The sequence below is a fragment of the Pelobates fuscus genome, chromosome 5 (assembly GCF_036172605.1).
Source record: "Pelobates fuscus isolate aPelFus1 chromosome 5, aPelFus1.pri, whole genome shotgun sequence".
Classification (NCBI taxonomy): Eukaryota; Metazoa; Chordata; class Amphibia; order Anura; family Pelobatidae; genus Pelobates; species Pelobates fuscus.
Window position 1 is genome coordinate 99,071,551 of NC_086321.1, and position 26,083 is coordinate 99,097,633.

At 41.0% G+C, this 26,083-nt stretch overlaps 1 protein-coding gene across 1 annotated transcript in view; it reads left to right on the forward strand.

Moving 5' to 3' along the window:
* The first annotated feature begins 1,845 nt into the window (after window positions 1-1,845).
* The window catches only part of LOC134612543 (3'-5' RNA helicase YTHDC2-like), an 84,227-nt gene continuing 59,989 nt past the window's right edge, over window positions 1,846-26,083 (forward strand). The window contains exons 1-9 of the mRNA XM_063456925.1: window positions 1,846-1,909; window positions 3,831-3,921; window positions 13,309-13,505; window positions 14,594-14,793; window positions 15,788-15,954; window positions 16,489-16,591; window positions 18,824-18,980; window positions 21,036-21,143; window positions 22,118-22,266. Coding sequence (XP_063312995.1) covers window positions 1,861-1,909; window positions 3,831-3,921; window positions 13,309-13,505; window positions 14,594-14,793; window positions 15,788-15,954; window positions 16,489-16,591; window positions 18,824-18,980; window positions 21,036-21,143; window positions 22,118-22,266 — 1,221 coding nt within the window. The 5' untranslated portion in view covers window positions 1,846-1,860. The remainder of the gene's footprint in view (window positions 1,910-3,830; window positions 3,922-13,308; window positions 13,506-14,593; window positions 14,794-15,787; window positions 15,955-16,488; window positions 16,592-18,823; window positions 18,981-21,035; window positions 21,144-22,117; window positions 22,267-26,083) is intronic.

The window sequence follows — 26,083 nt, forward strand, 5'->3', positions numbered from 1 at the left end:
GCCTACTCATGGTCTGAGAGAAAATGGGAGTATTGCATACTGGGTTTTTGGACCAGTACATTCGGATGCTGGGCTTTTTTATAATTCCCATCAGCATGGTTAGTGCCCAGAACTGTTTTAACTCTGGCACACTAGTGGGGTACCAGCTCCCTTTTTTGGCAAGGTGACTTGTTGCATTTTGTGCCAGATACTGCGCTGCATAAATATTTGTTTGTGTAACTATCTGCCCTAAAAAATCATCCCCAAGGAACAGCTCCATAAAATCCTGGGAGTTATAGCTGGTCACGTCTCCCTGAATACCAGGAGTCGCAGTGAACAGAGGGATGTCGGGGACAAAATTGTTAGGGGGCACCCAAATATCAGCGCCAGGAGCAGTGCCAGGGGTATCTTCACTCTCTTCATCTGTGTCTGGCACATAGTCACCCTCTACACTCTCTGAGGCAGTGTCGGTTGCCTCTGAGTCGGCTGCTAATATATTATATGCCTCCTCGGCACTAAACCTTCTAAGCATGGTCAAAGCTTAAAATTAACTTTAACTAAATAATGTATTTTTTTTTGTTTTTTTTAACTTTTTTTTTATACTTTTTTTGTTTTCTGAACTTTTTTTAATACTTTTTTTTAACTTTTTTAAAACTCTTAAAAACTTCTAAAAACTTAAAAAAAAATTAACCCCTGTGGGTAAAAACAGAAATCAGATCACCGCTAAACACAGTGCTTACACCTAGCAAAGCAGAAATGCTTTGACTTAAAATAAACTACTTTTTTTTCCTCTTTTTTCCTTTTTTCACTTTTTTTTATGATTTTATAAACTTTTACAAACTTTTACAAACTTTTAATAACTTTTAATAACTTTCTAAAACTTTTCAGCTTCCTAGCTACACTAATGCTAGATTCCCCAATTCCCCCTAGCTTCAATCCACCCCAGCTGACTAATTAACTGAAAATAATAGTACAAAAAATAAATTAAATATATTTAACCCCTGAGGGTTTAAAATAAAATAAAGTTAACCCCTGAGGGTTACAAAAAAAAAACTGATCTCAGTAAAGTACTGTGATCAGTATTGTGATCACTGCTGCCAGTGATCAAAGGGTTAAACCCTTGTTAATTTTTACAGGGAAAGGAAGTAAAGGGATTTTTTAAACTTTTAAATACTTTGTGTCTGTCAGGGACACAAAATTTCAACCGATCCGTCTCTCTCCACTTCTAAACACACACAGAGGTGGAGGGAGGAGGATCAGGAAATCCCAGCAGCACTGTGATCGCTGTGACTGGCTGTCACAGCGATCACATGTGCTGGGACAGCGCTATTGGCTGATGCTGGGCTTCCTCAAACGCCGAGGCACCCAGCAACAGCGTTAACCCCACGATCGCCGCGATTGCGGCGATCTGGCGTTAACTTTAGTAAATGACGGAAATTTTCCGTCAAGCGTCCTTAAGGGTAGGTCTGCCTTGACGGAAAATTTCCGTCCAGCGTCGTTAAGGGGTTAAATCTGTCAGGAGTTGTATACACCTTGAGCTGAGTAGTTTGGGAGATCTCTCAAAATATCTTTGTAAGTATACCAGGTGCCGAGTTATTCTGTGTTTAGTACTTGCTTTACAGTGCTGTGGGTTGTGTTGGTGCCCTGTACATAGCAATAATTGTAAAACAATAAACTGTAAATAATATTAATTCATTTTATTTGTTTTTAATGTGAACTCTAGTACACTGTGAATGTTTGTATTAAAGTGAGTTTGTTTTTGTTAAGAAAAAAATGGCTTACAGTATGTCAGCATTAGCTCGTGCTGTACACCAGTCAGGATCGTCGAAGTCTGGTCGAACAAAGAGATTAGAAGACATGCAAGTAGTTAAAGAAGTCAAAATGGGTATTAACGCTGCTTTGGAGAGATTTCGCTATAGTGATGAAAAAGGTGAGATATTTTTGAAAATTCACAAAATTAACCCCTGTACTCAAACTCCCATTACTCTTTGGTAGCGGCAATGACTATAGTATTCAAGAGCCCAAACACCGTACAAAACTAAAAACAAACAAAAAAAAGTTACCTGCACACTATCCCAAATGCTTATAAACATTTCCAGAACTGGAAGCTTCTTAGTATCACTCCAGTGCCCATTCAAGTGTCAGCTTGCCTGCCTTCTCAAGGGGAAACCTCTTAGCTGAGTCCTAAACTAACAATTCACATTGCTACTTCCAGCTAAAAGGCCATATCTGTGAGACAGAAAAGCATATTCTTATGAACCCCTATGCACATGTTAACCCATAAAAGGATGCTCATAGGGTGGGAAATAGCACATGTGTAGTATCATGACTGTGTACTACAGAAACAAAAAATACAAACACACAAAATTAAGCCCTGTGTTCAAACTCCGACTAATCTTGGTTGGCAGCAATTCATCAACCAAAAGACATAGTAAAAATGTTACTTGCACACTACCCCAAATCCCTATTCACAATGAAGCCTTTTGCTCAAACTCCCACGACTCTTGGACAGCAGAGTAGTGAGAGTTTGAATGCAGAGCTTAATTTTGCGTTTCAATGCATCAAGGTAAATTGTTAGTGTTAAACTCATCTAAGTGGTATGCCTTGACAGGGCAGGTGAGCTTACACTTTAATGACTATTAAAGTGGTACAAAATAAGCACCTGTTATTTAAATGTGCATAGGGATAGTGGGCAGGTAACTTTTTTTTTGCTTGTATTTTTGAAATAGATTGTGTGGTAGATGTGGAACAAGCTCCGCTAGTGGTGTGATTGCACCCTGGATATAGAGATCTTTTACCCTGCATGGGGTCGGTAGATCTATACTTTCATCATGTGGGCCCAACCATTACTGGCCACTACATGTAAAACGTAGGCTGGAATGTATGTTTTTATATCTGATTGTCACAATTACAACGATTAGATCCTGTGAAATTTTGAGTCATTCGTAACATATAAAATATAAAAATTGAGGATTTACTTGTCCCATATTCAGTGGACAAAGATTAATGGTCTATCAACCACATTAACAGTATGCAAATGTATATTGTACTTTCTAATATCTAAAATGTACATAAAGTATTTATGTATTTATATATAAAGTAGTCATTTGTATGCTGCAGAGAATTTCACACACCATGATGACATCAATTAGGTGGAAAGAAAGGAGGTTGCATTATTTTGAGCACTTACAGAATGCACAAGGAAGAAATTGATTTGATAGGTCAGCTTTAATTAAACCTGAAGCCAAGTTTATAAACAGGACATAAGTGTTAATCACACTGGAATAAATAAATCCGAGTCATAGATTGTAGAAAGATTACACTGCGCATAAATACAGCCTTGTACACATTAAAATATAACTTTTATTATAGTTGCCTTAAAAAGGGGGGGGGGGGGGGGGGCATCTAATCCAATATCATAGATAGGATATCTAGCCTTTATAATCTAAATAAATATATGAAGATAAATCATAATGTACAATATTTCAAGTTTAAACATATTAAGTTTAAACTTGAAATATTTTATTTTATGATTTATCTTCATCTTTTTATTTAGATTATAAAGGCTACATATCCTATCTATGATATTGGATTATATCCCCCCTTTTTAAGGCAATTATAATAAAAGTTATATTTTAATGTTTACAAGGCTGTATTTTTGCACTGTTTAATCTTTCTACACTCTATCCACTGGGTTCGTACCCTGTTGTTTTCAGCCTCTTTTTAAATGAATATCTCCCCTTCAAATGTATCTTTCTAATCGAGTCATAGATTGCCTTCATATCGATTAATTGCATGTTGGATATACATATTTGTGGAATTTGTCTGAAGTTTATGTTTCCTTATTGTAGAGATGGAATTTCCTTCTTCCTTTACTGGTACTGAAAGAGCTTTCATTCACCTGCTAGCCCAGTCACTTGGGCTAATGACAAAGAGCACAGGGTGAGTCAGTCTTGTTCTATAGTTATACTTTGATGGAAGTTATTTACAGTAAGCCAAAATTGAAAAAGCAGATTCGTTTGACCCCATATTCAGTGGACAGAGGGTTACTATATGCCTAACCAATTGTACTATTGAATTAAAGATGTATTCATTAAATGGCATCACAGAACAAGCATTGAAGACAACCTTCAGGACTCCAGATGTTGTGGACTATGTATCCCATAATCCTTTGTCTGCATTATGCCTATAAGAACCTTATGGGAGATGTAATCTGCAACATCTGAAATGCCTATCCATAAACTAGTAATTGCAGTCAAGAGTGATTCCTAACACCATATACCTCATTGCACATTGGTGATTAAGGTAAGGGAAGAGCTTATGCTGTTCTTTGTGTAGTGGGAGATATGAATGGTCCTCCCAAAAACCTCAAAGCAGAGATCAGGGCCTAGATTGTGTGGGTAAAACTACATTAGATTCATTTTGTAGTATTAAAGGAACACACCAATCCCTGCCATTATAGTCTGAGCACTGAGGATTCACCTTCACTGATTCTTAAAAGCCCGTTTTGGTGCAAAAAAAAAAACACCAAACACCTGGCACTGTTTTTGAAGGGATGGATTAGAAATCATCCATGTAAAGCAGGCTTCCGCAAACTCCGGCCCTCCAGATGTTGCTGAACTACAACTCCCATGAGCCTCAGCCTGAGTTTGGGGAAGCCTAATGTAGATAGCTCAGACAGAGAGCTCCTGGCTATTTAAAGGCTGTAGTGGATGCAGAGAGTGATTTCTGGCAGCTTCAGTAAGTCAAACTATTCTAAAAAGTTTTGACTTATGACATTAGTGGGTCACCTCAGGCAGCATAACTAATACAGCTCTCTACTGATAAAGGTCACTGGAGTGTTCCTTTTAATAGCTATTTTTTTTAGCAACTGCAAATTAGTATTGTGGAAAAGTTCCAATATTGCAGCTTTTGACTTCTGTCGAATTTGTAAATGTAAAATAAAAAAAAGTTGTTATTTTTTTCCAGTGCTAAAACACACATTCCATTGCCAGTATTGCATTTTTGATAAGTTAAAGAGCAAGAGATCACATGCAAATAATTGGATGCTATTACTGTCCTCTGTGCGTGCACATTTTTTTGCTTAAGTGAATATTTTTTTGATATGCATATAAACTTGATTTTCATTAATTACTATTAATTCTATACAACTCCTAGGATTTGCGGGCTGTTTTACTTTATATTTATTTCACTTATGATTTGAGCACCTTTTTGATTTACTAGATTCGTTGCTGATGGGGTATCCCCTTGGTAAAATTTAAGGAAGGTTGAGGGTCACCCCAATTCATAATGAATGGATTTTTCTGGGGCAGACTAACTAACCACCTTTCTAGTCCCTCTTTCTTATGCTCATATCTGGACTGTTTGTTAATCTAATATTGTTGTAGCAGATTCTCAAAGCGGTCTTTTTGGTATTATGTCTAATAATTGATTTCTGGACATCTAGTCTTATATCAGGCAGGATTTATTTTAAACTACTTTGGGGATATATTATCTAATTATGTTTATTGGGGACCGGTTTCTATCTCTTTAATGGAGAATCTGCTATTCTACACATTATTGTGGTTATACATTACACACAAGAGGTTTGTTATTTTATATATTTTATCACTCCACCATTTACACCTGGTATATCATCAGTAGAGCGGTCTCTAGTGGAAATTTTTCAAATAAGTTTAAAATCCATTTTTTTGTGAGACCCTTTGTCTGGCTCTTTGTAGCATCAGGGCATATCCCTGTCTAAGACCATGGTGAATTTCTCCTACTGTGAAATGGTTAGTTTATATGTACCTTCTTAAATATAAACCCAGTGTTTTACCCCCATCATGCACAATAGCCTCGTGGCTTTTTAATGTGCATATATAATGTCTGTTACTCTAATTTTTCTAGTCATTGCATATTCTTTTTTTTGAATTTGACAATTTTTATTTTGCAATAAAGAGGTAGGAGGGGGTGGGTACAGAAGTCAAAGGGAGGTTAGGTAAGGTTATATAAATCGTCACGAGTTATCACGGTTACAGTAGATAATCATGGTCACAATGTGGATTCGAGGTGATGCAATATGCGTAAAACATTCATGGTGCCACAACATCTGAACTCTAACGTGCAATCGTGGGTCTCGTTTGTTTACATCGGGTCGGACGTGGCTTGAGTGTACGATTCAATATTACTTGCGTGGTAGGCAGTTTTTAGGTGGAGGGTAAGGGGGGGATCTGGCTAGGATAGGGTGGTGAGTGTGTATGTCATGTGGGTTGGTATGCGGTATATGTGTATTGGGTTGTATATGAGGTGTAGGTGCGTAGGTGCGGGCCAGCGTGGGCTATGCATTTCCTCCAGTCGGGGAGGTGTGTCCCTTGATCAGGTAGCGTTTTATTGGCGATTCAGCACGGTTTGCTTCTATCCCATATGTCCCATGCCACAGTCCAATAGGGGTTGGTTTGTGTTGATTTCCTTGCTATGGTTTCATAAGTTTTAGTGGTTTCTATAGCTGTGATGCACTGGTTGATCGTAGGGGCAGTGGTTTGTTTCCATTTCCTACTTATGACGGTGAGGGCTGCTATACAGATGTGGTATAACAAATATCTAGTATGTGTGGGAGGAGTTCGGGGGAGTAGTAGTAGCAGGAACGTTTCAGGTAGCAGGGTGATGTGCATTTGGGTGCAGCATATCGCTAGGTCTAGGACCTGTGACCAGAACTGTTTCAATAGTGGGCATTGCCACCATATGTGTAGCAGGGTGCCTCGGTCTCCCTGGCATCGCCAGCAGGTATCTGGCATGTTTGGATAGCTATGTTTAAGTCTCGTAGGAACAAGATACCACCGGTATAGTAGTTTACGGGAGAGTTCTGTGTGGGATGTGCAGAGGGTTAGCTTTTTATTGGCACGAAAGATGTCAATCCATTGGTCGTTCATGAGCTTGTGCCCTATGTCATGTTCCCATGCCACTCTAAAGGAAGGTGTTTTTTCCTGGGTGTCCGTTTTTTCGGAAGTGTAGATTGTCGAGATAAGTTTTGTTGCCGGCTTCGTTTTAGTGCCTATCTCTATCAGTTTGAGCCAGTGTGGGTCAGGTGAGCGCACGGTTTGATGCGGTTTATGGAGGTTTATCCATGATTGTAGCTGGATGTAGGAGAAGGTCACAGTCGTTGGCATTTTGAATTCTTCACGTAGGTCAGTGAGTTGCTTGAGGCCGTCGCCCTGCAGCACTTGCGACAGTGTGAAAATGCCATGCCTCTGCCAGAGCTTGTGGTTGAAATCTGGAATAAGGTGTCAGATCGCTTCTATTGGGGTCGCTGGTGACAGAGATGTTGTTGTCCCCTTCTTTTTGCGGTAGTCGTCCCATACGGAGAGGGTCAGTGTGGTTGTCGGTAGCATTTCCGACGCTTTAGGTCTGTGGTTCAGCGGTAGCCACGCCATAGTGGGGAGTGAGAGACCTCTGGCACCATGTTTCTCCAATACGACCCATGTCATGGGGGTCATACGGTGAGAAGCCGCAATAAGTGGGGCAATCTGCACCGCTCGGTAATATCCTTTCACATCCGGCAAGCCCTGGCAAGCCCTTGGTCACATGCTTTAAACATCGTGGTTAGTGCCACTCTTGTTTTTTTATAGTCCCATACATAATCGTTTATGGTACGTTGCAGATCCTTTAAATATTTACTGGAGAGCTTAAGTGGGAGCGTACGGAACAAGTATTGAATTTTTGGTAGAATCACCATTTTTACTGAAGCTATCCGGCCTGTCCAGGATATATATTTGCCCCCCCAACTGTGCAGCAGAGTTCTGATTTCCGTGAGGAGTTTGACATAATTAGCTTTGTATAGTGAGTTCGTGGATGGTGTAAAGAGGATACCTAAGAATTTGATATGATCACGCCTCCAGTCGTAGTGAAAGTTAGCTTTGAGGGTTGACATTTCTTGGTTTGGGATGTTAATACCTAGGGCGAGTGTTTTTGAGATATTCAGTTTGTAGTAAGAACAGGCACTTTACAATTGGGAGAGAATTTGGTGGAAGTTGGGCAGGGATATAAGCGGTTGTTCCAAGGTGAGTAGGATATCATCTGCAAAGAGGGATAGTTTATATTCTCGATTCTTGGTCTTAATTCCATGTATATTGGGGTTGTCTCTTATCAATTGGGTAAGGGGTTCCAGTGCTAGAATATAGAGAAGTGGGGAGAGGGGGCAGCCCTGTCTGGAACCATTAGAGATGTGAAACCGTTTTGATATGAAGCCCCCATTCACAACCTTGGCTGTTGGTGAGGAGTAAAATGCCGCGACAAGTGATAGAAATTGCGGGGGGAATTCGAATTTTCGGAGAACTGCCATTAAGAAAGGCCAAGGAAGCCTGTCAAAGTCTTTCTCAGCGTCCAGGGATAATAGGACGCTAGGGGTTTTATTCCGTTGTATCTCGTAAAGTAGATCTAGGGTTTTCCTTGTGCCGTCAGCCCCCTGCCTGCCTCCCACAAATCCCACCTGGTCTTCCTGTATCAGTGAAGGTATTATATGTGCTAATCTATTGGAGAAGATCTTTGCTATGACTTTCACATCTGTGTTCAGTAGGGAGATGGGGCGGAGATTCTGGCATCTATTAGGGGGTTTCCCTGGCTTGGGGAGAGTGGCAACATGGGCCATTAACATCTCGTTTGGCAGTTGTCCCGTCTGTATGGCGTGATGGTATACCCTTTGTAGGTAAGGGGCTAAAAGTGGTGCAAATTGTTTGTAATAAGCATTGGTCATGCCGTCTGGGCCTGGTGATTTCCCAGGAGGCAAGGAGCTAATGGTGTCTAATATTTCCTGTGTGGTGACCTGAAGTTGTATGACATTTGTGTGTGTGTGTTAGTAAGAGTGGGAAGCTGCATCTTCGCAAGAAATTCCTCAATTTCTGTTGGGGTTGGTTGGTGTAGTGTAGGGTCTGTGCGGAGGTTATATAGTGTCAGGATCGGGACAGGGATCCAACACGCAGAGTACAAACAGGTGGTAGGTACGTATACCGGACCTTAGAATGGCCGGACTTAACGTAAGGAGTAAGTAGAGAATGGTCTAGGAACAGGTCGAGGGAACGAGAGGACAGGTAAGCGAGAGACAAGCCGAGTCAAAGGGTAACAGAGATAAACAGGGTAGTACAGACAAGCCGGGTCAGAACCAAAGAGACAACTAGAATACAAGAGCACTGAGTGACTAGACAGGCTAGAACCACGACAGGGCAATGAGCAGATGCCGAAAGCCTTACTTTATACCTTGATTCTAGGGGGTAATCACGCCCCCGACGAGTCCTGATTAGTGCTCGGGACTTGACTGACAGGTCGACCCGGGTTGACGTCATGACGTCGACTACTGAGCGTCGCGTCATATAAGGAAGTGGATCCCTCGCGGTCGGCTTGTAAATGGCCGAGAGAACCGCGAGGAACGGAAGAAACAACCCCTCTGGGAGGATAAACGTCTAAGTCTCTCACCTCCTCTGAGGTAGAGACTACAGGTACCCTGACAGTACCCCCCCTCTCAGAAATGCCCACCGGGCGGAAGGAACCGGGACGAGATGGAAAACGGGAGTGAAAAGCCCTGCGGAGGCGAGGAGCATGTACATCCTCCTGAGGTACCCAAGTCCTCTCCTTAGGACCATATCCCTTCCAGTCAATAAGATATTGTAACTTCCCCCGGGAGATTCGAGAATCGATGATGGAGTTGATTTCATACTCCTCCTGACCCTCAACCTGAACAGAGCGAGGAGAGGATATAGTGGAGGAAAATCTGTTACAGACTAGCGGTTTCAGTAAAGAAACATGAAAGGAGTTAGGAATGCGTAAGGCAGCTGGAAGAGCTAGGCGATACGCAACTGGGTTAATTCGAGTCAGAACCCTGTAAGGACCAATGTAACGAGGAGCGAATTTCATAGAAGGAACCTTCAAACGAAAGTTTCTAGTACTCAACCATACCCTATCACCTGGAACAAAAACCGGAGCCGCCCTTCTGTGCTTATCAGCGTGTTTCTTGAACAACATGGAATTATGTAGGAGAATTTGTCGAGTCTGATCCCACAACTTCCTCAAATTGGCAACATGAACATCAACCGACGGTACCCTTTGGGAAGGAGAAACCGAGGGAAGAATGGAAGGATGAAAGCCATAATTCATGAAGAAGGGACTGGAACGAGTAGAATCACAAACGAGATTATTGTGTGCAAACTCCGCCCAAGGAATCAAACCGACCCAATCGTCCTGGTGTTCAGAAACAAAACAACGCAAATATTGTTCAATCTTTTGATTGGTACGTTCAGCAGCTCCGTTAGACTGAGGGTGATAGGCAGAAGAAAAATTCAATTTGATGCCTAGTTGAGAACAGAAGGATCTCCAAAAACGTGAAACAAATTGGGAACCTCTATCGGAAACAATTTCGGAAGGTATCCCATGTAAGCGAAAAATCTCTCTCGCGAATATCTCCGCCAATTCAGGAGAAGTCGGGAGTTTAGTTAAGGGCACGAAATGAGCCATCTTAGTAAACCTATCAACCACCGTGAGGATCACAGTCTGTTTTTTAGAAACAGGCAAATCTACAATGAAGTCCATGGCCAAACAGGACCATGGTCTCTCTGGAATGTTCAAGGGATGTAACAACCCACATGGAAGCGTATGAGGTTGCTTAGTCTTCATACAGACCTCACATGCTCCGATGAAATCCCTAATATCCTTCCGTAAAGAAGGCCACCAGAAATCTTTAGAGATCAAGGAACATGTCTTGCGAATACCCGGATGCCCAGCCGCCTTACAGTTGTGAAAACACTGTAAGAGTTCCAGTTGGAGTTCAGGAGGAACGAAATGCCTTGCCCCAGGAGTCTGTCTAGGCGCCAGATGCTGCAACTTCATGATCTGACCAAGCAACGGAGAGTGAATCTTAAGACTCGTGTTGGCGATAATATTGCACCTGGGTACTATAGAAGACAAAACCGGCTCAGATATCGCAGAAGGTTCATATTGTCGAGACAAAGCATCGGCTTTAGAATTCTTAGAACCAAGTCTATAAGTGAGCACGTAATTGAAATGCGTGAGGAATAAAGACCAACGAGCTTGCCTGGAGGACAAGCGCTTGGCCTCCCCAATATAGGACAGGTTCTTGTGGTCTGTCAAAATAGTAACAGGATGTAAGGTTCCCTCCAATAAATGTCTCCACTCCTTTAACCCCTTAAGGACCAAACTTCTGGAATAAAAGGGAATCATGACATGTCCCACATGTCATGTGTCCTTAAGGGGTTAAAGCCATGATAACTGCTAGTAGTTCCCTGTCACCAATGTCATATCTGCTCTCAGGGCCTGATAGTTTCTTGGAAAAAAAACCACATGGATGTAAGGGCTTATCCACACCTAACCTTTGGGACAGGATAGCACCTATACCTGTCTCTGAGGCGTCTACCTCGAGTAGGAAAGGCAGAGTCGTATCAGGGTGAACTAAAATTGGTGCAGAAGCAAACAGTTCCTTGAGTGTTTTGAAGGCAAGAAGGGCTTCAGTAGACCAGTTCTTAGTGTCAGCCCCCTGTCTGGTCATATTGGTAATAGGAGCTATAATTGAAGAGTAACCCTTAATGAAGCGCCTATAATAGTTGGAGAATCCAATAAACCTCTGAATGGCCTTGAGGCCCCTGGGTAAAGGCCAATCCAAAATGGACTGGAGCTTATCCGGGTCCATCTTAAACCCTTCCCCAGAAATCACATAACCAAGAAAGTTTATCTGGGATTGGTCAAAGCTGCATTTCTCCAATTTGCAGTACAGGCCATGTTGAAGAAGCTTGCGCAATACCCTTCTGACTTGTCTGTGGTGAGTCTCAATCTCTCTAGAGTGTATAAGTATATCATCCAGATATACAATAACGCAGTCATGTTGAAATTACCTAAGAACTTCATTGATCAGGTCCTGAAATACTGCCGGTGCATTACAGAGGCCAAAAGGCATTACTGTGTATTCATAGTGCCCATAACGGGTATTGAACGCCGTCATCCACTCGTGTCCCTGCTGAATTCTCACCAAGTTATACGCCCCTCTGAGATCTAACTTGGTGAAAATCTTGGAGCCTTTTAGACGATCAAAGAGCTCGGTAATCAAAGGAATTGGGTAGGCATTTCTAATGGTTATTTTGTTCAAACCTCGATAATCAATGCAAGGTCTTAGTGTACCATCCTTCTTTTTAACAAAAAAAACCCCAGCCCCGGCAGGAGAGGAGGATCTCCTAATGAATCCTTTGTCTAGGTTCTCACGGATATACTCCTCTAAGACTAAGTTCTCTTTAGTGGACAAAGGATATACATTACCCCTGGGGGGCATAGTACCAGGTAGTAGATTAATCTTACAATCAAAAGACCTGTGTGGAGGTAAAGTATCAGCATTCTTTTTGTCAAATACTGCCTTTAAATCCAGGTACAGGGGCGGTATTTGTACCTCTGTAGAGTAGGTAGAATTAATCGGTGTGTTAACTGCGCAAAGCGGTGACACTGTCCGTAAGCACCTGTCCTGACAACCCTGACCCCATGAGATTATCTCCCCTAATTCCCAATCAATAATAGGGTTTTGTTTTTTTAACCAAGGGTACCCCAGGACTATGGGAACAGAAGGAGAAGAAATAAGCAATAAAGATATGTCTTCCTCGTGTAAGATACCAACAGTTAATTTAACGGGTATGGTTTCACGGAAAATAACAGGCTCAACTAAAGGTCTACCATCTATGGCCTCAACGGCCAAGGGTGTCTCCCTTAACTGGGATGGGATAGCGTGTTTGGTAACAAAAACTTGGTCGATAAAGCTCTCAGCAGCTCCGGAATCTATCAATGCCATAGTTTCTAGTACTCCCTTCTCCCAAGTTAAAGAAACGGGTAGCAGAAGCCTGTGATCTTTATAATTAAGATTAGAGGACAAAATAGAAACACCCAAGGCCTGTCCTCTAGAGAAACTTAGGTGCGAGCGTTTCCCGAGCGATTAGGACAATTTAGGCGTAAATGACCTCTGACTCCACAGTACATACACAACCCCTCCCTTCTCCTGTACTGTCTCTCCTCTTCTGAGAGGCGAGTATTGCCTATCTGCATAGGTTCTGGAAAAAGTGAGGTTGTGGATTCAGAACTTAGAAATTAAGGAGCTAGTTTAAAGGAAGGTCTACGGTTTCTCTCTCGAGTGTTCTGCCTCTCTCTTAAACGTTCGTCAATGCAAAAAAAAATTACAGTTTTACTGTAACTCTGTAAAATACTGTTTTATGATGGAATGTTTTAAATAATAAATTTCTCATCTTCTATTTTTGGTCATCATCTGATAGAGGAGAGTAGGTAGTAATGTCAATTTCTTACATATACATCCAGGAAAGGAACACATAGATACTTAACTTTAAGAAAGAAGGATGGATCTGAGGCAGTAAGTGCTATGATGACGTGCAGTCTAACTCACAACACCAAACATGTCATGTGGAGTCTCCTCCAGAGGTTTCCAGTCATTAACAAGGAAAGGTCAGACCTGCTGCCGAAGACCAAACGTGGAAATGTGTTTGCAGTGGAAGCAGGTGAGTTCCTTTATGGCATGGTCTTTTTTTGGTTTTAATAGCAGCATTTGAAGGCCTCCAGGAAGTCAGATATCTTGAAAATGGATAGGCAATTATAACATGCAAATGATGCCAATTCAAACAAGATACAAGATCCAGCTCACTCATTCATTCACTAAACAGCAACTTTCTGTGAGCTTTGAAATTGCTGTTTAGTTAATGAGTGAGTGCGCTGGATCTTGTATGTTAATTCTGTTAAATGACGCTCTAGAAACCAAAATCACTTAAAGGGTTAATCTGTAAGAATTCAAAGTAAATTTCATGGATTGTGGAGTCATAAAGTATGGCATTGATTTAATTTGATTTAACCAGAATCAGAAATTATTTCAGTCTTTTAGAAAAAAACTTTTCAAATGATTGATCTGAAAATATTGCTACAGATATTATGGTGATTTCTGTAGATAAATCATTTTAAAAGTTTTCCGTAACAGAATGGAATAATAATTTCTGATTCAAATTAATTGACTCTTTTCTCCATGTTTGGAGAGAGACAGAGACAGATTTATGGAATGGCCCTAGTAACGCCTGAAGAGGATTTAAGGGACTTCTTAAAGTATTGAAAACTGGGGGCGAATCTGATGGGGGGGGGGGGGGGGGGGATTCAGGCTGTTCCTTAGAAATGGATCTACACGTGAGAAATATTGTATGTGATTTAGCAGCACAGGCACGAGCAGGGGACAAGAGAGGTCACTGGCAGAGTAGGGTAGCTGGGAAGTGTATGAAAAAGGGAAGAAATGTGATAGGGTGTAGAGCTCTTAAGAGTTTTGTAGATAAGTGTTAGGAATAATTGGTGGGCTAATAAAACCGTATGTAACAGTAAAACAGAATGTGTTTCAGTGGTCCGTGGACTATTGCCATCTTACGAGAATTGCAGCTGTAATAGATCTGAAGAGTCACAAGGGGACTGGGCTGTTCTTTTTGTCTGTTACTCACTTTATATAAAATATTTCCTTGTCTGTGCAATATTGGATTTTGTAATACATGTTGTCTTTGTTACTATTTGCCAAACATGTGCCGTCCTATATAAATCGTTTTTGTGCTGTCTGAAGAGAATCGTAAAATGAGCAAGACCAGTGGGCGTTTAAACAACGGAATTCCACAAGTCCCGGAAAAGCGCAGAAATTCTGAGTTTGATTCCTTCCGTTGTTCTCTGCCGGTTTTCGAAAAACAAGAGGAAATTGTCAGAATCATTAAGGAAAATAAGGTTGTACTGATTATAGGTGAAAGTGGATCAGGAAAGACAACACAGGTAAATTTCTGTGACTTTGAAATTAATTCGCATTTCCTAATGCAATAACGATTGTTCGTCAATTTTCCCTAATGTACAAATAAAGGCAGTGTTATTTTTATAATATTTGTAACCATAAAAAATGACAAGCGATTAGGGACTGTATAGTCACCATAACCACTACAGCGTGCTGTAGTAGTAATTGTGGCAGGAATCTCTGGAGCTGTCCCCTGAGTAAGAGTCAAACCATTTAAGATTGGTTTGATATTTTCCTGAGTACTTATGGTCCATCCCTCTACTCTGATATAATGTATGGAGAAGCTGCCATATTGCGTACAAGAATTTCTTTTTTATTCAGACCGAATTCAATAGCTGAGAGTGTTAACTGATGTTCTTAGGCATAATATTACATCCAACCATGGCAGAATTAATGTCACTGTTGCAGAATTAGAAAAGACAGCATTTAGAGAGATTAGATTGTATAGAACACAATACAGAGGAGTTATCCAGTCTAATGACTTTTGTCTATGAATGATACCTTTTACAAAACATTTTGTTGTGTGATAAAGAAAACAGTTACTTAACGTTTCAATAGACCTTCTGTACAACATTGTAGAATGAGATTTGAGAGTGTCTTATCATCATAATAAAGATTGTAATGTTATGATTTGATAATTTTTTATATTTGCGTAGTGAACTAGCAATAAACACCTTCCCAGCTGGTGTCCTGTCTCCATGTAAGAAGCTCACTTGGTGCTAATATTTACAATGTTATTGCCATGTAGAGTTATAAACTAAGTGTGAATTGTCAGGAAAACCACGTGAATTTCTAATTATAGGCATAAATAGAAAAATTGCTCATTTATTTTTAAACAATAATATAAAACTGTCACTTTTCAGACTACCTTGTAAACTTACGGTATGTGTGATTTTGTTTTTTTTTCAATGTATTCATTTTATTAGCATTTTCTTTGTAATGGCCAATGGTGTCTAATTTTCTGCATATATTTTACAGATTCCTCAGTTCCTCCTTGATGATTGCTGCAAAAATGGTGTCCCTTGTCGTATATTTTGTACCCAGCCAAGCCGTTTGGCTGTGATTTCAGTTGCAGAGAGGATTGCAGCTGAGCGGGGAGAGGAAATAGGACAGACTATTGGCTATCAGATCCGATTCGAAAGCCGGTAATAAACAGTATTAACCCCTTAACCATTTAAGGATGGAGGTAATTGCCAACATCTGAACCAAAACAAAACCTAGAATTTTCACTATGTGTTTGTTCCACCGTAAGTTGAGGGTTTCTCTTTAAGTGCACCCATACATATTATAGATAGGATATTTAAAGACAGCCCTTTCTGTCTTTTAAAAACCAATGAGTATAACTGACACACTATTAAAAGGGTATTCCAACCACCAAGACGTCAGTGATTTGTAATGGCCATGGTGGTAGGAGTCTGTATGTGCAGTGTTTCTGCTTGAAGCATTCCTCATATCGAGATATATTAACTTTTGTGCTGGGGCCTAGTTACACTCCCGGCACACGTGACCTTGGCAGCCCAGAACTCTGTTACCCAAGCTTCAATTACAGATATTCAGTAGATCGGAGGGGCTTTAAATCATATGCTTATTTTCAAATATCTGACTCCTGGTCTGTTTATTCTGCATTGTACAATGGCAAAAAACAATGTATTGATTTATTTTATTTTTTTTAAAACTAGATTTTCTCCTATCACACTTCTCACATTTTCCACTCATGATGTCCTTTTACGGACCCTAATGTCTGGAGACAGCACACTTGCAACAGTCACTCATGTCATTGTGGTAAGTATTTGCAACGATAAATTGAAATAGTAATTCCATGTCCTATGCCAGTTATCTTAGAGGGTTAATTATTGTATTTCACACTTTTAGGCAAATTATTAGAAATGTAAAGATTTTCCAGATAGCCTGTGTTTCCAGCTCTTTTCTACAATTTGCAATTGCCTTGTCAGTTCTCCACAATTAGTGGTTTAGTGGAAAAACCTGATTGAGTCAAAAAGACACTCCCACCCCCATAACAACTTAAACTCATTTAAGTTGTTATAGTTGTTAAAGTGACAGACTTACTTTTCCATAGGTTTAACCATGAAGTTAGGGTTACAGAACCCGGCAACTCTACCTCCTGACTTTTTCTTTTTCTGTACAGTATGAGGAAAGTTTAGCCGGGTGGCCACTCTTGTAGTTACCTTAAACGAATACTATAGGTTCCAAAACAATATTAGGAAGCAGTTTTAGTGTATAGACCATGCTCATGCAGGCCCTTACACAATTATCTACCATTTAGGAGGTAAATCTATTTGTTTTTGCAGCCTTAGTCACACCTCCCTGCATGTGACTTGCACATCCTTCCAAAACACTTCCTGAAAATGAACCTAGATATTTAGGTTATTTTATTGCCCAGCTGGTTTAATCTAGAGTTTCTTATCTCCTGCTCTGGTAACAGCCTAGAGACTGAAAGAGCCTCCTGTGTGTGATTAAAGTTAAATTTACAGAGCAGGAGATAAAAACCTCTAAAATAAAGCAAGGTAACAACTGATTGAAAATTAAACCATTTTTTTCATGCAGGCTGAGTGAGTCAGCGGTGTGTGGCTAATGCTGCATAAACCGAAACAAAAGCCAGAGGCAAGTCACTGGACCACTAGCCAAACTATTGCTTAACAACTTGCCCTATTCCCGGAGGAACCGGACTAAATTTGTTTGTCTGATTTCACTTTGCAATGCATTCTATTGTTTCACTGCAGATTATCTAGTTTGGAGTTCTTGATTGGAGTGTTAACTGATTAATAGTGGATTAAAAATGGAATTCCAAAATTCTCTTCTAAAGTTGTGACTATATATAGAGTTGAGATCTTTTTTTAATCATCTATTTTGTACTCCATCTTAAAATTTTGATTTTAAATCCAGGTCAATACAGAGTTCAGTAAATCAACCTTATGCTTTCTTATGGTGAAGTCAGTAGACCCCTTAGCATTTTCTCCATCCTAAAATTAAAGTACATCTGAGATTCAAGTGTGTTTACACGCTGACAAGCAGCATAGTCATTGTGCCTTTTGTGCACGTTCTAGTACATAAAAACTGGTTAAATGACAAGGCAATATAACTAGAGCAGGTATTAGAAATTATGCCAAAGGTCACCTCCAACTTTATATTTATTTGTTCATGATATAGTGACTTATGTTCCTACTGTGGTGTAATCGATTGCCGTATATCTAATAATTAAAATGTCACTTTCACGTTACATGGCGATCTTATTTATCAGGGTTGTGTATTACTCTCATTTTTACATAGTAAATAAACAAGGATTTGTTTGAAGTTTGCTGTGGGCAGTGAAATGATGTAATCACAAATCATGCGTGCATGGTGACAAACCAATTAATTATGGACCTTGCTGCCAGAATACATTATCAAATCCACGTTTACTATGCCATTTATGAAACCGATAAATTATCCTTTCTAGCTTTTACATTGGAGCTTTGAAGGGTCGCTCCAACCGAAAATAGTGTTTTTGGTTAAAGTGAAGGCTCCTATGAACCTCCCCTAAACCCTTGATAAAGTCTCTCCATCTTCCTCCTTGCCCATATCAGTCAGGGCAATGTTTGCGATCTTAGCCTCGATGTTAAACATAATGGCTTTCCTCAACTCTATTACTATGAAGGTGTTCATGTTACCCGCAGTACATATCGCTCTCACCCACTTGCTGAGGGTATGGAAGTTTAACAGGCTGGTTATATATTACCGGTTCATTTAATGTGCCTTGCATTGTTCAGCTTGGGGGGCTACTACTTTTCTACCCATGTTGTAAAGTACAGGTTGGAAATGAGCCTGAAAAATTAAAGTGGGCATGACAATCAAAGAGCCTTATTGACAATTACTCATAATGCAGTGACACTTATTTGATACAATTTTGTCCATGACTGGTAAGCAGATTTAAGACCTGTTGGTTGTATTGTGCCATGTAACTGAAACATGCTAAATGTATGCTATACATCATCATGTCGTTTGCTTATGTAAAAGGATGAAGTTCACGAGAGAGATCGCTTCAGCGACTTCCTGCTGACCAAACTGAGAGATGTGATGCAGAAGCACCCATCTGTAACACTCATTCTTTTCAGTGCTGCCTTAGATGTTAATCTGTTCGTACGCTATTTTGGAGGTTGTCCTGTTATATATAGTAAGTCCATTTTGTTGAATACTCTTCAAGTGAGTCATAACCAGTGCAGCTCATAGTAGTGTTTATGTTTCATAAGTACAACAATACCCCACAGATTTTATGGGGTTCTAAAAAGTTACAGGGTCAAATATAGGGCTTACAAATTAAATTATCTGGTATTTCTGCCTGGGTTGTCTGGCAGGTCCCTCAATATAAAATTATATATAAATAACATATAAATACACTTAGAATAAAATATTATATACACAAACACACACTTTTATTCTAAGTGTATTCATTCTAAGTCTATTTTGATACCCAGGACATACTTGAAAACGAGAGAAATCTCAATGAATCCATCCTGGTAAAATATTTAATAAATAAATATATATATATTTATTATATATATATATATATATATATATATATATATATATATATATATATATATATAATCTTTTTTTAGTTCTAAGTGTGTATGATTCGGATTGGTGGGATTGGCTGTGGGTGATGTCAGGTAGTCTCCCCGATTGGGTCCAGGGAGTTAAATATAATTCAGAGGACCACACGGGCACCGACGTTAGGACTTGTTAGTCCATGCTGTTCAGGATGTAATGTCATGTCCTACCATCGGCATCTAGTTAATATCAAACTGCCACATGTGAATTGCATTAGAAATACAAATATTAATCTTATTCCTAGACTGTTATCCCACCATACATTTAAAAAAGATTTTTTTACCTTATTTGCCCTGGCGTTGTAGTCTTGCTATAGCTGCCACACCTCTGCTGGCTGAGATCACCATAGGGAGGAATTGGGAGGCTAGTGCATATATGGGGCAAATGCAGTGCAGCTCCCTTCTGCCCCACCTCATAGAGTTAATTGAATCAATGCATCACTATGGGGAGCCTCTATGCAGAGCGTGGACATGATGAACATCAGTCCTGCGATTTTTGCATGACTTCACCAGAAAGTCCCTCTAGTGGTTATCTGAGTGACGGATATTAGAGGTCTCACTGCCTTTTCTCAGAACAAGCTGGATTTAGACTGCTCATCCTGCAGGGGCAGGCTCTTTGTACATAAGGCTGTAGTGGTTCTGATGCATAGTGTCCCTTTAAGAAAAACTATATATGTTGTCAGGGCTCAACATGTCCACTCACTCACAGAAGCAGAGTGGAAATTGACAAGTTTATTCACTAAACACAGAATATTTTAAAATTAAATCTAAATGGAAAAGTGAAGCAAAAATAGGAATTCTAGAAAATTCTTTACTTTGGTCACAACTTTTCTACAGTAAAAATTCAAAGGGATTTTCAAATTTAAAGTCAGAGTAACCAAACTGAAACAAATGCAGATTTTTCTTCCCCCCTAATTGCACTCTTTTGACCTTAAATTTGAAATTTACTTTGAATTCTTACTTTAACAAATAAGCCTATTGCTTTTGCCTCAGTTTTACCATTTGGATTTGATTTTCAAAAATTCAGGTCAGTGAAGAACCCTGCGAGTGTCATTCAAGCTGTATTCAATTTGTTTAGCAGGAGTGGTGTACTTTTCCCACTGTGTCCACCAGTCTCCTTGCTCATATTCAGAACAATGTGAGTAACACACTGTAATATCATACCTAGTATCATACAAGTGACAAGGGAGCATGGAAACCAGTATGTACAGTGGGAAAAGCACACTTTGATCATGCTTATTAGCCAAGTATTGGCCACAGTAGGAGGCTCAGGGAACCTAGGACCCTGTCAGTCTGGGGATAGAGTGGAACTCTGGCAGGTCTCGTGGTGATTTCACACATTTTTGACTGTGTGAGTGAAGGAGTGCATTTGTAGAGGATCTGAATGGCTATTTATCTGTGAGTGTATGCACCATGGATATAATTAAATAGATAAACTGTAGATGTATGTAGAACAGGCTTTTAGCTTATTTTAAACCTGGTATGCCATTAGGATGTATAAAGCACTCGTAGCAAACCACAGTACTCTGAATTGTAGAGATCCAAATCAGTCACTTCTATAGTTTAATCTGTTCTTATTCATGCTGATGAACATTTCCCAACTGTACCACATGTTTTAGTTCCAGGAAAGCCTTATGAAGTAAAAGAAATGTACTTAGAAGATATATTACGGACCACTGGCTACACTAATAAGGAAATGATTCATTACAATACAGAAAAACAGTGTGGTAGGTGAAAGGCTTTTTGTCAATAATCAGTGTCACTATGACTATTACTAAAATATACCAATTTGTTAAGCACGTTTCCGCTGCTTTGACTCAGAATACGAAGCAGTTTAAATCTTCGTAGAAGTTCACATAAATTAACTTTACAGTATGATCATCTTATTGTTAGGGTTATTCACTAACATGAGAATTCACAGTTAATGTCAAATTTAAGGCCAGAGTAGCTGAACTGAAAACAGAGAATGTTTCCATTTCTGCTACTTTTACCTTAAATTTGAAATTCATTTGAATTCTCAATTTAGGGAATAACCCTGTATGAATTCTCAGTACCATGTGTGTTGAATAGTGCAATAATATATTCAATTCAGTAATTCGCCATAGTTTAAGTTAAGTCTTATTAATGGAACACTATGGGATCATCAACAGAAACATGTATTTCTGACCCTATAGGGTTAAAACCACCGTTTAGGTGGCTTGCCCCTCCTTAGCCCCCTTAGAAAGGGGTTAACACTCACCTTATTTCTGGCCTTGTTCAGCTTTTTCTTGCAGAAATATTTCAGCCTATAAGGTTAACCCATGCCATCCATGCTGTTATTACATTTTACATACTTTGTTAAATGTTGGAAACATTGTGAATGCATTTTAATTTTTGATGCAATTGAAATCTTATGTCACTGAATCTGTGCCTGCCACAGGAGTAGCTAAAATGCTTTTCTTTGATCAAACAATAACTATTCCTTGATTTTTGGATGCACTAACCGCTCTTTTGAGTTTATTTTATGGTTCATAGAGAGCAAGCACCATTTTCACAATTGCCAATGTTTCTTCCCCTACTTGGAGCAGAGTATTGCAGGGGGATTTGCTGCTATAAAATCATATTACATGTTAGGGTTAATATGACTAGTTCTCAACAATCCATTTGTAGAAGTAGTTGTTGTTGAATAAATTCTGAGTTTCCTTTTTTATTTCATCCCCAGACGAGGAGCAGAAGACTAGTCTCAGAGAATGGTTCTCTGCAAAAGAGAATAGCACAAAAAGCAAAACCCAGCGGCAAAGAACTATCCATCACATTACGGAGGAGTGTGACTTAACGGATTATGGGGCGGACACTGCATTCAATCAGCTGGTATAGTGTTTAATGTAATGTATAAAAACCTTCTACTGCAAGTCACTAAAAAAATGTTCATCAGGATTCCCAAGAAGTGGTATGGGATAACCCTTTAATATAACTTAAGAGCAAAAACAGACAAACAAAAAGAAGGACCCCATACTAAAGGAATCCACAGGGACACAAGTCTATTAAATATTTTATTGCATGAAAATACGTACACAAAAAATGCCAACCACACATAGCTGCACTTTGCTTGCAGTTCTAGCAGAGGGATCCCTTGTGTCTAAGTAATATTTACATGCTTGGAAGACAAACCTTACAGGCCGGGGGGGGGGGGGGGGTGGGGGGGTTTGGGCCTGATGTCCAACATGGCAGAACGTGTTTCTCACTAACTTTTGCTGATTCAAGCAAAAAGCGAAGCTTATACTGATGAAAAATCTTGCTAGTGGAGATCCCGACCCACATACTGATTACTAAGCATATCCAACACCAATTACTGAGCCCGGATCGGACTCGCCTGGTGAACAAGGACTTTGTTTTCATTTGAGGCCTACTTGGAATGGAGCGCAGGCCAAGACGAGAAGCGGACGATATCCCGAAGCCGTGCGAGCCACAGGTTGCCTCAGTCCCGGAGCCCCGTTACCCCCTCCCCCCCCCTTTGGACTGGCGGGGGTTATCCCAGTCCCCACTGGGAAGATCAAACCTAGCACTCACGGGTGACTATCCTGCAACCTATGAAGTCACATGGCGCAGCCATCATGGCCGACGCTATTTGCCAAGAGTTCTGGTACCGCATCTGTACTCACCCCTTCACCTGCTTTTAGCCGCCTGTCCCTCTTCTGGGTAGGGAAACCCACTCAGAGCTGTCTCCAGTCCCCCATCCACTCACCCGAGGGCCAATCCAACGTGTCATGCTGATTAGACCACAAGATGAGAACCGTGGGAATCACGAACAGGAGGTGAGCGGGGCCCCTCCGGACACAGGACTGCCACAGCCACCTGTATCCCGCAAGGTGCACTCAGCTAGGCTGAAGGCCTTCACATTTAACCTCCCAAAGGATCGTCCACGTTGAGGGAAGACTATTCGCCACAGGCGGCAACAAACGATCACAGTCTCCTGTCACCTCCATTGTGGGAAGGACCTGGACTCCAAGAGACACAGAGTCCGTGGTACCAAGATGCCGGCCTCCGTGCAGGCCTGGGGTTGGAAGGTACCCCTGCCTCACCCCCTCAGAGTTGGCAGACACTGCCTACCTACTATAAGCCTGCCTGTGGCAGGCACAGACTAAATCTTGACATTGCAACCCAGATCCTGAGATCCTGGAGGAATCCAGACACACAGAATGTTATCACACAGCTCTTAGTGCAGAGGACTAGTGTCCCACATGTATGGCTTTATAACTCATTAACCTCATGTTGTCCCTTACCACACTTTTCTCCTACACCCAGTGGTATTATACTCACCCGCACAGTCAGTATATGTACACAATAGTGTTTTATGTTCTTTATCATTTTGATTTCTGTGTTAACCCTTTATTGGCTCTCACCTATTATAAAAAGTTACTTTCTGCATTGTCTATTATTTAGAGCTATTGTTTTGGTTAAACGCTAGTTTAGACAAACTTAATTAATATTTTTTTTTTTTTTTTAATTCTTTATTTTTGTTGCGCAAAGGTGAACATACAATTATGTCATGCCACGACAGCTGTTGACACAAGCAGTTTAGTACATAGTTGACATATGAAGTGGTTGACAGATAAAACTTGCACAATTTTTTAAAAGGTGTAGTGTGGAACAAGGGGAAACATCGTACAATTATACAGTATGTAGGTAGTAGAGTAGCTTCGGCAGTCACCGCTGTTCAGTATGAACTGAACGCAGTAGGGTAATAGATCCTTAGCTAGGTAGGCTATTAGAGGAGCTCGTTACTGTATGTCAAACTAAGGTTTGTCTAAGTTAAAGCATTGCTTATATTCATTCTGCATACAAGGACCATAGCAAATGAGCTACCGCCATAACAGTTAAGCAGACATTTTGTGTAGCGTTCATGGCAGTTTAGGTGGAAAATAAGCAAGAGTATGCATATTCAAGTGTGGCAAAGAAGGGTAACAGTAAAACTATATGTTTTGTTTAAAACAAGTTAACATGAGTTGAGACCTTAATAGTTTGTTGGTCGAATATTGTTACATGAGATAACTATATGCTAGGTGAACACGACGTGTGGCAAGCAGTTATTTGTTAGGCCAACTTTGCCAGCTTAAGATAGTTATGCTAGATTGATAGATCACGCTGAGAGCAGTTATATGCTAGGCTGACATATCCTGATGTACACAGTTATATGCTAGTCAGATGTATCCTGATATAAACAGTTATATGCTAGGCAGACACAACCTGATATAAACCGTAACATACTAGGCAGACATATCCCGGTGAGAGCAGTTACATGGGGAAAAAAAAAAAAAAAAACGTTATATGCTAGGCAGGCATGACATGTTGAAAGCAGTCAAATGCTATGCAGGCAAATCATGTTAAAAGCACTCATATGCTAGGCAGACCTAATGTGCTGGGGACGCTTATATGTAAAGCAAGAGTATGATGATGAACTAGTGTTGGTACAGCTTATTGCCAAACTATGTGCATCGCGGCTATGGCATGTGTCAAGCTTGTAGTTATGGGCTGTGAGCTCATGCCGTGCTAGGCTGTACCATGGTTTACGTGTTAGCATGTTATGTGAGGGTAATGTAGGTGATGTCTGTGGAACTACTAAGTGCCACTCTTTGGTAAAGCATTTACAAACACATTTGCGTATAGTAAGGGGGTAAGTGGATGAGTGCTAAAGTAGGTAAGTAATCCTAGTCTAAACAAGCTGGGTGAGGCCATTAACAGGTATGGCTAAGTAAAGCAAAATGAGTTATGTCGGTCACAGTTCAGTAAGGAACTCAATTGCGAGGTGAGTGTCTGGGCTGCAGGTTGTTACCAGCGGTTTCAAAGTCCCGAAAGGTGCATAATGCAGAGGCTGGAGCCCAGTGCCGCCTGCATTGCAAGTAGACTCCCTCAGCCTATGCCCACCGGGTGTACAGACCTGTCCAGCATGGGGGTGCCCTGTCCGAGGGCTGCATGCTCGCTCAGTGAGGTGCGGGTGGGCTGGCTCTCCATCCTTGTGCCGGCCTGTGTGTGCTGTGCACCAGTTCGGTGAATCCCTCCGTTGCAGGCTGTAGCTCGGAAGTTGGTAAGTTTGACATGAGGGTCGGAAGTCTCTGGATTCTTAGAGTGGCTGAGAGGTCGGGTGTATTGGCTGGTCTCGCGGGGGTATGAATACCGGAGGGTGAAGTCACCCACGGGCCATTGCGGCTGTCCCGGCCATCTCGTTTTTCGGCGCCGTGTAAGTTTGGAGGTCGCTTTGATGGTTCTCGGCGGGAGTCCGCCCAAGTGTCGCCGGACCGCTGGGCGAATCCAGGATGCTGCCGCTTGTCTCGCCATCATGAAGGCTCGGCGCCCGGTCCCGTGTTCCGTCCAGAGGCCCGTGCAGAGCCGCTCGAAGAATAACCAAGTATGTTTGGGTGGCGTGATATGTGTGCGCCGTGTTGCAGGCCGTGCTTGTGCCGCCATCTTGACTGCGCCCTGATAGTTTCGCTTCATCGTAGGTTTTGTCGCCTGTTTGCATTGCTGTGCGGGGGTAGTCGCCCCCATCGAGGACCGGGATATCCCCCGCCGGTCCAGAGGGGGGGGTAGCAGGGCATCGTGTGCTACTAGCTTGTGAGCGGTTCCTGTGCCGGGCGATCGGCCGTCTCCCCCAGGCACTCGTCTCCGCTCCCGTGTAGGCCTCATGGCC